At 41.8% G+C, this 12222-nt stretch overlaps 1 protein-coding gene across 8 annotated transcripts in view; it reads right to left on the reverse strand.

Moving 5' to 3' along the window:
* The window catches only part of Ascc1 (activating signal cointegrator 1 complex subunit 1), an 86129-nt gene that overhangs the window by 12110 nt on the left and 61797 nt on the right, over positions 1 to 12222 (reverse strand). For 3 of the 8 annotated variants that reach the window (XM_060369499.1, XM_060369501.1, XM_060369500.1), the window contains exon 10: positions 11153 to 11326. The exons of the other annotated variants lie outside the window; for them this stretch is intronic. In XM_060369499.1, the coding sequence (XP_060225482.1) occupies positions 11168 to 11326 (159 nt within the window). In that variant the 3' untranslated portion in view covers positions 11153 to 11167. Of the gene's footprint in view, positions 1 to 11152; positions 11327 to 12222 lie in introns of those variants that run through there. 8 annotated transcript variants of the gene reach the window in all.

Genomic DNA, 12222 nt, shown 5'->3' on the forward strand with positions numbered 1-12222 from the left:
ATTTGCCATCTTTGAATCATCTTCAAATTCAGCACTAACTCTGGGCAGGCAGACTACTTTTCATCTGAAACCTCAGACTTCAGTGATCATAGTGTGAGAGTCAATAACAATAGCTAATAATAGCCAATAAAAAGAGGACATGATGTTCTCACAGAAAGCCTGGCACCTCAGAGCCAAGGAGCAAAGCCAAGGACAGAGTGTGGGAGAGAAGCAAATCCTATCAGCAGCAGCATCCATAAGCAAAGTGCAAAAGGCTGTGTACACAGCAGACGACAGATATGACTTCTCACCCTGTCAACATGCCACTCAAACAATACCAAAGTGCTTCATGCCACCAGAAGGAGCTAGAGTCCCCATCTCTACTGACAGGGATGGCTTTTTTTGTAAAAAGAGAAAAGAGACTTCCCTCATTCTGCTCCCCAACCACCTGCAGGTCTCTGCTGGAGCATGTGAGAGGTCTGTTTATAGCCTGGCCTAACCTAGGGAGGTGACAAACAACAAGGGAATGGAGGCTATAAAACCTTTTGCAAGTAATCACTTAGGATTACGCTTTTGGACGGCTGGCCTGCACCTCACTGCTGATGCAAGTATTATCAAGTTTAAAACTGCTGGTAAGGCCAAATGACCTAGAGTGAATTAAAACTGATATATACAAATATGATGCCAGGCAGTTCTGCTGAGCACCTCAATATGCAAAATGCAAAGGGAAGTCCCCTTCCTACAAAGGCTTTCCATTTTGAAAAGTAGCAAGAAAAACACAGAGCAGGGGGTGGGGGATAAGGCCGTGGAGACAGGAGGTTGTGCTGACAGGGCTAGAAAGCTTGTGCTTGCCCTTCCTGCAGGCTGCACATGGTACCATTCGAGAGCTGGCATCTGAGAAGGCCTGATGGCAGCTCAATCTGTTGCCAAGTTTCTTCCCCAGAAATCCTGCCTCCAGGCATGGCTATTACTGCTTTACTGTCTGGCAGCTGCTGGCTAAGAGACTTCTTTGCCCCTAAGCCTGGAATGCCAGCCTGGAGGCCTGCTCTCTCAGAGCTGACCCAGTGATGTTTCTGCAGATAGCTGCCCTGGAAAGAACAAGTGCTCATTAAGCTTTGTTACCACATTCATTTTCTATTTCCTGTCTGGTCACCTTCCCGCAGACAGTACTCATAACAGTACACAAGAGGAAAGAGAAGGCTCACAGAAAGAAAGTGCAGGTCGGCAGAAGCATCTCACAGGAGATGGCAGCCTAACTGACTCTCGGCCTGGGGCCTTAGGGAGGTTGGGCATCCAAACCCTGACTGCTGGCTATGTCAAAGTAACAAATGGAGAAAAAGGATGTAAGAGAGGGAGGAAGAAGCCCATCTCTCCACTCCAACTTCTCCAACATGACGATGGCATCTAAAAGTTAAAAAAACAAATCAGATACCCTCAGGCAACAGAATGTCTACATATGAACAAACAATAGCTGTCCAAATAATAGCTGGGCTAGGAACAGCTCCCTGCAAGCTAAAAGGCAGACTGCCACATGCTATCAACTATGCTATTTTCACCTCATTAGACAAGAGTGAACCCTCAGCCGCAGCCACAGGGCACATGCCTTCAATAGTGCTTTATGCATTGTGACATACACTTATGTCTCCATGGTCCAGCTCAGAGAACCATCTTCCCTCTGTGAAGGTGTGTGTGGCTAGATGTCAAGTAAGCAAAAGGCTTTTTGGAAGAAAGAACATTATCATGCTCAAGGATGCCTTGTGAGTTGAAAGTCATGACAATCTAAAAACAGAGTAATTGGAATTTTGCTGGATTTCTAACTAGAACCTTTCTCCCTAGCTTTTAATTTTTGACAATAATACTCAGCCTTGATTCCAAAATGATTTCATGGCTGGAATTTTGTCCTTTTTAAAGCTATCACACCTTCATAGTACTACTGACTTGTTTATTTTTATGCCAATTCTCTAACATTTATATAATAATCAGATCCCAATGCCACAAGGGTACCTACCCATCATGCTTTCCTTCAGCCAGGAGTGTGGGGGGGGGGGGTATGTGTTGTGTGTGCTATGTGCTATTGGGCTTGCTGTGTGTCTTAGTCAGGTTTCCATTCCTTCAACAAAACACCATGACCAAAAAGCAAGTTGGAAAGGAAAGGGTTTATTCGGCTTATACTTCCAGATCATGGTCCATCATTGGGGGAAGTCAGGGAAGGAACTCAAAACAAAGCTGGAACCTGGAGGCAGGAGCTGATGCAGAGTGCATAGAGGGGTGCTGTTTACTGGTTTGCTTCCCCTGGCTTGTTCAACCTGCTTTCTTGTAGAACCAGGAGTGGTGCCCTGGGATGGCACCACTCGAAATGAGCTGGGCCCTCCCCCATTCATCATTAATGCTTTACAGATGGATCTCATGGAGGCACTTCCTCAATGGAGGCTCCTTTCTCTGTGTCAGGTTGACACAAAACCAGCCAGTGCGCAAGACATGGCCACCTGGATTCCAGAGGTCAATGCTGGATGTCTTCTTCATCACTCTCTGCTTCATGTTTTAAGACAGAATCTCACTGAACCTGGGACCCATCGTTCTGGCTATGCTGTCTGGCCAGAAAGTTTGAGGGATCCATCTGTCTTTTCACCCCAGCACTATAATCACAGGCATACATTGTCATGTCCTGGTTTTATGTGGGGAAGTGAACTTGAGGTCCTCATACTTACACAGTGTGGTGGGTTGAATGAAAAATGTCCCCTAAAGGCTCATGTATTTGAACACTCGATCAATCCCAGTTGGTGGCAATATTCATAGAGGTGATGGAACCCTTAGGATATTTGGAACCTTGGTGTAGGAAGCATATCAGTAGGGGTGGGCTTAGAGAGTTAACAGCCTTCCCCACTTCCAGCTTGCTGGCTGGTTTCTGTGTGCAGGTGAAGTGTGCCCTGCCAGCTTCCTGCATGCACTCCCTGCCATTATAGAAACCAAGCCTCTGGAACTGCAATCAGAAGAAACATTCTTCCTCAAGTTGCTTTTGGACATGATGTTTTATCACAGCAACAGAAAGTAACTAATAACCCCAGCCAGCACTTTACCCAACCAATAGACCATCTCCTCAGTCTCAAGCCTGGTGCTGAAACAGTAATCTACTTCAAAGAGGATGTGTCCCCTCACCATCTCGGGTCAAGATTTATATTCTACTACTGGTTTTTTTTTTTCCACATTTAATTAAAACCACACAACTAATAATATTCAGTCATAATAATAAATGAAATTCTTATCCATTCCACACGATGGGATAACACCAAAAATACACTCAGTGAAACAAACCACACAAAAAGACAAACCTTTTCCATACATTCCACTTACATGAGATAGCTAGAATGGTCAGAACCATACAGACAGGAAGAATTCAGGCACCTGTGTAGTGGGAACAGACACATGAATGTGTCTTTCACAATCACATGAATGTACATGAATGTATATAATACCAGTTATGTACATGCTGTTCATATTTCACAACAACAAACAACAATGGAGACTACAACGGCTCAGTGGGTAGTGCTGTTTAAGCATGAGGACCTGAGTTTGGATCCCCAGAGCTTACATAAAAATGCCAGGTGCAATGGTACACACCTGTAGTCCCCATGTTAGAGACCTGGAGACAGGAGAAACCCTGAGCTCACTGCCAGCCAGCCTACTAGTAAATGCTGAGCTCTGAGTTTAATCAAAGACCTATCTCAAAAGTTAAGCTCACTTTCTCCTCTTGCAATGGACCCAGTTTTGGTTCCCAGCACCACATGGTAGAACATGACCATTTTAAACTCCAGTTCCAGGGGATCTGATGCACTCTTCTGGCCTCCATAGGCATCAGTCACTCACATGTTTCACATACATATATTCAAACAAATGCTAAGACACATAATTTTTTTTTTTTTTTTTTTTTTTTTTTTAGAGACAGGGATTCTCTGTGTGTAGCCTTGGCTGTCCTGGACTCGCTTTGTAGACCAGGCTGGCCTTGAACTCAGAGATCTACCTGCCTCTGCCTCCCAAGAGCTGGAATTACAGGTGTGCACCACCATACCTGGCTACATAAAAAAAAGTTTTAAATATTTTTGAAAAATAAATGAAGTGAAGCGGCCATCAAGTAAGATACTCAACATGAAATTTGACCTCCACATGCACACGGAACCCATCCACATGTGAGCATGTACACACTCATGTACACACACACACACAAGAATCTAAAAAGAACCAAAACTTGACTCAATGAATAACACACAAAAGAAAATGAACAGACCCCTAGGTATAAATGCAGATAAATATTTCCTATAATAAGAACAGGGCCCATTCAGAATTCATAGGAATGAGCTCAGGACCGAATATTCATTCCCCTTCCTCAAATGCACCAAATAGGCATCTTGCTTAGTGCTGTATGCTTAGAAGATATTCATCAAATGTTCCCACATAATTCATTCTGAGGAGGGCCAGCAGGGAGTCCAGGAACAGCAATGCCAATATCTTGGGATTTTCTGCACTTGCTGCCTTTTCCAGACTGTGGCCTATGTCTTGCTACTGTGTTGGCTAGACCCTATAAAACCTTGTCATCATCCCTCCTGGGCCAAGAAAACATGGAAATATTCCAATGCCACTGCACAGAGAAGTCACCAGTGATTGTAACTGGAAAAAAGCCAAGAGAGAAGAGGCACCACATGAAAAAAAAAAAAAAAACAGGCACAGAATGGCCACAGAGGATATCGTTCCAGAAGAGATGTAGTCATCCATCAAAATCCAGCAGCCATTTGAGTTTAGTTTCATTTCAACAATGTCTTCACTGACAGCTGCATCTTCGGGCACCCTCATTAGTATCTTCACTTTCCAGGCAACAGAACACATAAATCTAGGGAAATGTGGGGTGTGTGTAACGATGTCTGGGTCTGGATCCTCCTCCTTCAAACAGCACACAGTAAGAAACCAAGCTGTAGCCCTCGAGCTGCTTTAAGGATTCTCTCTCAAGCACCTGTCAGGAGCCTGAAGACTGGTGACGTAAGTACTCTCCTCGCATTGGGGAAACAGCAGCACTCCTAATCATCCCACAGTCTCCTCTTTCTAGTCATCCTGAATGGAGATGGAGAGTGGCAAGATGGCCCAGTGAGCAAAGACACTTGCTGCCATGCCCAATGACCACACAGTAAAGCGACAAGACATCTCATCACAATCTCCTTCCTAAACTTCACATCTTTCAGCTGTCTCTGCTGATTATAAACTCGGCAGACACTTGTAATTCCAGCACTCAGAAGGGAAGAAGATGGGTTCAGCTGCCAGCACCTCAGTACTCCCAAAACAAACATATTCACACTTACTAGAAGAGAACCAAGTAAATAGAAATTCAACAGTATTGATTCACTGAATGTTGTTTACTAGGTATTTGTTAATTCATTATTGTATTTTGAGGCTTTGTTAAATATTCATACAAATAACACTGATGAGGCATAAGCAGGAGAATCACAAAACAAGTTCAAGGCCAGCAGACTACAAGGTAAGATTCTGTTTAAAAAAAAAAAAAGGTGATATATGTATTATTCATAAAGCAAAGTTGTGGCCAGACTTATACAGAGAAACCAGACTTGAAAAACCAAAAAAAAAAAAAAAAAAAAAAAAAAAAAAAAAAAAGAAAAAGAAAGAAAGAAAAAAAGCAGAGTTGCACTAGGTGAGCTAGAATGTAATTAACTAGGAGCTGGGAAGATAAGTTCATAAACTGCTTACCACACAAGCATCTTCTGAGTCCAGTCCCCCAACAAACATGTGTTCATATGCACACACTAAATAATACAATTCTTAAAGAAAAACTAGTTGTATAAAAGTTTTAATGTGAAGAACTGAGAGAGGGACCTGATGTTGACCTCTGGCCTCCACACAAGCACACATGCTCATAAACACACACATACAAAAAGAGATGATTAAGCTATTCTAAGCCAGGGTTCAGCAATCCCCACATGACCAAACTGTGCTCCAGGACAAGTATATGAGCCACAGGAGCTGTGCATTCTGCTGGAGATGGAACACCAGGCCTCACATACACCTGTCAGAGCTCTGCCACTTGCTGCAGTCTCCCTCAACAGTTTCAATTGAGTGCCACATAATTTCTCATGCCCTGTGACTCTGCCAGTGTGTTCCTCGTCCTGTTCCGCCACTGAAAACACAGAGCTTATTCTTGTTCTGAAGAACAAACACCAGGTGCTCAGCCACACCGGGTCTTCTGGCCCCCTGCTGATCACCACTCCAAGCTTATGGTCTGAAGTTCTGTCCAAAAGACGCCTGTGCTTACAGACTTGTAAGATAATTACTTTTCTTTCTCCCCCATCCCCAGTTATCTGAGATAAGGTCTTGTTATGTACCCCTGGTCTTAAAATTCTTGATCCCCCTGTCTTGGTCTCTGGAGTGTTGTGATTACATGTATATGTTGCCATCTCCAGCTGAAGCGATTCCTCCCTTCCCCTTCGTTCCCCTACTCTCCCCATGTGTGTGTATTGGGGTGGGGGGTACACTCGAGCCAAGATACACTGTATCAGCCAGAGGTAAACTCTGTGGAGTGCTCTCTCCTCCCACCTTCTCATGAGTTCTGGGGATTGAACTCTGGTATAAACTAGTGTATATGTTCTCTTTCTCTTTTATAACATCTTATCTTTTTTTTTTAGATTCATTTATTTATTATTTATTATGTATTCACTGTTCTGCCTGCATGTACATCTGCATGCCAGAAGAGGGCACCAGATCTCATTATAGATGGTCATGAGCCACAATGTGGTTCCTGGGAATTGAACTCAGGACCTTTCAATGAGCAGCCAGTGCTCTTAACCTCTGAGCCATCTCTCCAGCCCCATCATCTTATCTTTATATACAAGAAAAATCCTCCAGAGTTGTTCCTCCCATGCCTAGATCATGTGACTGTCAAGGGTAATGTATACTTTGGATAACACGGAGAGAAGCTGTTCCACAGCAGCATCATGTCAAGTGAGCTGCACTTAGTATGTAAGCAGGAAAAGTTTGCTATGTGAGCTGCATGTCTGATAGACAGAAAACTAGAATTACTCAATAAAGGTTGGAAAGTTACAAATCACAAGATCTTAGCAGGTCTTAGCATCTGAGAAAATAAAACCAGTCACAAACAAGGAGAAAAGGAGAATTAGAATAACTGCATGAGAAACATCCAGTACCTATCAACAAGTACACTGTATTTTCAATGGGCATTTGCTTTATCACAGTGATGCTGCTTTTTCTAAAGAATTTAATCATTATCTGTGAAATTAACAAAGACAATTTACTAAAAAGAAAAAGAGATGAGAGAAGTGACATCTGCTTTCTGACTTTACTAAATAAGATAAAATGTTCAAATCCTAGGGGCTAGAAATGCAGCTCAATTTGTGGAGGGCTGCCCTAATCTGCAAAAAGCCATGTTCCACCCCAGGACATTAACCAAGGGTAACTGAGCACAGGAGCAATCCTAGCACTCAGGAGGGGAGGCCAGAGGATCAGAAGGAGTTCACTGTTGGCTACATAGTGGAGTTTAAAAGCAGCCTGGACTACATGAAACTCTGTCTCAAAAAAAAAAAAAAAAAAAAAACTTACTTTTTTCAAGTCATAGGAAGATCAGGCAGCAAAGATGATGTCATATGCAGCATGAAGCTGGAGATAGAGACGCAGCCCCAAGTGCAGCTAGCAGCTGCTCATCCTCTCCTACTGCAATGGCTTTAGTCAAAAGGATTTCAGAAAAATTTGAGTATTAAAGAAAAAATTAAAAAGCGAAGTAACGAAAAAACAATTTTCAGGGATGGTGATGCTTGAGCTGAGAATTCAATTGTACAAAATTATATAATAAATACAATTCTCTTCCTCAAACAAGAGAATATACTTGTAATGCTTTTTCTTTGCAGGCAACACTTTAATTGAGACAGGGTCTAACATGCTGGCCCCAAACTCTTGATCATCCTGCCCCCACCTCACAAATATTTCAGGCATGTACCACTCTTCCTGTTTCATGTGGCTCTGGGAATAAAATCCAGTGCATGTCAGACAAGCCCTCTACTGACTGAGCTGTACCTCTAGCCCTCAAACAACAATTTTTAAGCTGTGAGACTCCTGGCTTTTGGTGTACCATAAAAGAGCTTAACAGAAAGACACACATGGTATAAAGGTCACTTATATAGACCTATAAGATAGGATAAACATACTAAAATATGTACGCCTAAAGAAGATAAACAAGAAAGAGGTCCAGGGATAAGATGATCAATCCTCATCTAGAAAGACAAAGGGGATGGACATTGGAAATAGGAGAAAACAAGTAACAGGACAGTAGCCTACCACAGAAGGCACCTGAAAGACTCTACCTAGCAGTGTATCAAAGCAGATGCTGAGACCCATAACCAAACCTTCGGCAGAGTGTAGGGAATCATATGAAGGAAGGAGGAATTAGTATATCCTAGAGGGGACAGGGAGCCCCACAAGGTCCAAATATATCTGAGCACAGGGGTCTTCTATGAAACTGTTTATCCAACCAAGAACCATTCATGGATATAACCTACAACCCCTGCTCAGACATAGCTCATGGTAGCTCAGTATTCAAGTGGGTTCCCTAGTAAGGGAGACAGGAATTGTTTCTGATATGAACTCATGAGCTTCCCCTCCCCCTTGAGGGAGGAGCAGCCTTGCTAGGCCACAGAAAAGGACATTGTAACCATCCTGAAGATACCTGATAAGCTAGGGCCAGATGGAAGGAGAGGAGGACACCCCCTCTCAGTGGACTCAGAAGGGGGCAGGGAGGAGATGAGGGAGGGAGGGGAGGATTGGGAGGTAAAGAGGGCTACAGCTGGGATACAAGTGAATGTATAAAAGTATTTAAAAATAAAAAAATATTTTAAAAAACATATGTGGTAAATGTAAGTCTTTCACCATTAAATGTGAATTATCAACAACAACAACAAAAAGAGCTTAAAAGTCAACTTTCCATACATAAAGCAAGTAAGTGCCAGTTAGACCACTGAGAAGACAATAAAAACTCTTGCCTTGCAAGTCTGAGGACTTGAGGTCAACCACAGGCTCCCACAGTCAGTGGAGAGAACCATTTCTAAAAAGATGTCTTTTGACTGTTACATGCACAACATGGCTCATGGGTACCTAACATACATACATATGAACACACATACAAATAAATAAAAATTTTAAAAAAATAAAAATCTCTATAAACTAAGATCAGTAACTCCTAGGCCTACTACAAAAGTAATGTAACAGAACCACCCAAGAGACATGAGAGGGTGCAGAGAATCACAACTTAATCACAGCACTGAGGGAAAAAAAATTGGGAAAATTGAGGCAGGATCTGACAAAGTGCTGGAGGTGCTTTGTAGAGTTTAAAAGGGAAGAATAGGTACAAACACCATTAGGTGTGGAGGCTCACGCACTGGGAGGCTGAGTCAGAATGGAGAGCTCAAGGCCAGCTTGAACTACTGTCTCATAAAACACTAAAACCCAGAACAAATGGACTTTACAGCTATCATACTTAATGGTGAAAACCTGACACTTTCCTGCTAAGTCAGGAATAAGTCAAAGATGCCCCTATCACCCCTGCCTTTCAGAACATACTCAAAGTTCCAGAAAGTAAGAAAAAAAATAAATAAATAAATAAAAGGAATACCTACTTGGAAGGAAGCAATGTAACAATCTTTTGTCACCATTGGTATAATATTCTTGTGGAATGTATACAATTTACCCCTGTTCATTCAAATGCTGATTTCTCTACCCACTACCTGGTTTCAATCTGGACATTGCATTGTGATGTTTATTCTAGGCATCACTTGTCTCAAGTTTGTGTAAACATGCCATCATTTGTTCTCTGTATTTTCAATTAAACAACCAACCAATGCTGAGCAATAGAGAGAATAGAGTAGGACATCCTGGTCTGGAGGGGAGGAGAAGAAGCGAGTGCGGGGAGTAAGAGAGGAAATTTCAGGAACAGAGAACTTGGAACCACGAGGAGAGATGAACTGGACCTAAGATATGACTAAAACCAAGTATAATGTGGGAAATCTGAATGGGAGGAAACGATGTGGGCTTCAAGGTTTAGGATAGATAACTATTGCCCAGCATTAGGTTAATTAAATAAATCCTAGTTTCTGTGTAGTGATTTGGTATATAGTTGGTTTAGGAATAACCACTGTTTAGTTAAAAGACAAATCAATATTAAACTTTAATATTCAACAACATGTTACAGAGGACATGATGGTCTAGGTAAAAAATCCAAGTTGGGCATGGTGGCTCATGCCTAATTTCAGCACTCAGGAAGCAGAGGCAGACAGAACTGGTCTACACAGTGAGCTCTAGACCAGCCAAGGTGACACAGTAAGACCTTGCCCCATAAAAACAAAAACAACAACAAAAAACAAACCACATCTCTTAGACTTAGTGATAATAAGTCTTACAAGTGTCAGTTTTATATTTATCATTGGTGAGCAATCAGAATTTGACATTAAAATAGAGGCTAGAAGCTGGGCTGCAGTGGTTCATGCCTTTAATCTCAGCACACAGAAGGCAGAGGCAGGCAGAACTCTTGAGTTTGAGGCCAGCCTAGTCTACAGAACAAGTTTGAGGATAGCCAGGGCTACATTGAGAAATCCTGTCTCAAAACAAACAAAACAAAACCAAAAAGGGAAGTGAAAAAAGGACAGGACTGGAAAGATAGCTCAGTGGTTAGGAACACTGGCTATTCTTTCAAAGGACATGGGTTTGATTCCCAGTACCTACATGGCTCACAACCATCTGTAATTCTAGTTCTGTGGAATCCAGCACCCTCTTCTGGCCTCCAATGGTACCAGGAATATATATGGTTCACAGACATGCAGGCAAAACATTCACAAGTAAATGAAATTAAATAAATTTTAAATGAAGTATCATTTATCCTGACATCCCAAAAGGAAAGATAAAAAGCTAACAAAATTAAGTAATCTCTATCTGAGAACCACAAAACAAAAAACAAACAAACCCTAAAACTAAATAATTCATGAATAGCTCCAACTTGATTTATTGATTTAAGACAACTTCAATCAAATCCCCAGAAAAAAATTCTATGGATATCAACAAATTGATTCTAAAGTTTATTTAGAAATAAAAAAAAAAGATAGCCAAATACTGAAAAACAGTCAGACGACCGACACTATCCAATCTCAATTCCTACCATGAGGTAGAAGATGACAGTGGGATCTTGGGTGAAAACTGACAGATGTAGTAAGGAAGTGGAACTCCCACATCCAAGGAAGCATGGTCCTAACGGGGGAAATGAGGAAACAGAGGCAGGACAGACACACAGCAGTACCTACAGGAAGGAAACAGGGGCAGAACAGACACATAGTTCTGCTTTATTAGAGGCAGATGCACCCACACAATGTACAACAAAGACCAAGAATGAGCCTCATGTAAACGATGGACTTGAGGTTCACTCTGCAACAAATGCAGAGTGTGGGCCATGTTCTACTTCCTGACCTGGCCAGCAGTTATGCTGTTTCTATGATTCTGTCAGACAATACATATATGGTCTGCCCGTGTACATTTGCAGAAAAAAAAAAAAACAAAAAAAACTCCCTTATGAAATTCAAACTTCCTTTATGAAAACTTCTCTAAGTAAAACTAACTATCTCACTGAAATGCATCCATTCTGGGGATTTCTCTGAAGGCTGTTCTTTATAATATACATGGAAGCTCTTTATAATATGCATGGAAGCTTTCTCCTAAAGAAGCTCCTGTCTAGGCTTTGGACAGGGTCTCTCTCTCTTTCATGGGCGCTCACGCAGCCTCTGAAATGATGTTCCACCCTCTTTCCTAATCACTCTCCTATACAAAGGCCTGATTGTGCCTCCCCACCAAGGTCACATAGCTCTCTCTCCTAATAAGGCTCAGTTCTAAAAGGTAAAAATAAATAAATGAGATGCATTTATCCTTTCTGATTTACTCTTAAGGACTCTAAGGAAGGGAAACAGGATCAAGTGAAAATAAAATGCTAGGATAACTCTAGTTCACATCTAAATCTAGTCTTAGGGTGACAGGAATGACTGAAACCATATTTTAGGAGAAACTATTAAAATTAATATACCCAACTTAATGCTGCCAGTCTCCTAAGTTTAAACAATTCTCATAATAAATTAATGTCCCCAGACTCACCTTATATTTTTCACATTGTTTTGTTGCTGTTTTTGAGAGAGTCATGTTCTGCAG

This window comes from Meriones unguiculatus, chromosome 16 (assembly GCF_030254825.1).
Source record: "Meriones unguiculatus strain TT.TT164.6M chromosome 16, Bangor_MerUng_6.1, whole genome shotgun sequence".
In the NCBI taxonomy this organism is placed as follows: domain Eukaryota; kingdom Metazoa; phylum Chordata; class Mammalia; order Rodentia; family Muridae; genus Meriones; species Meriones unguiculatus.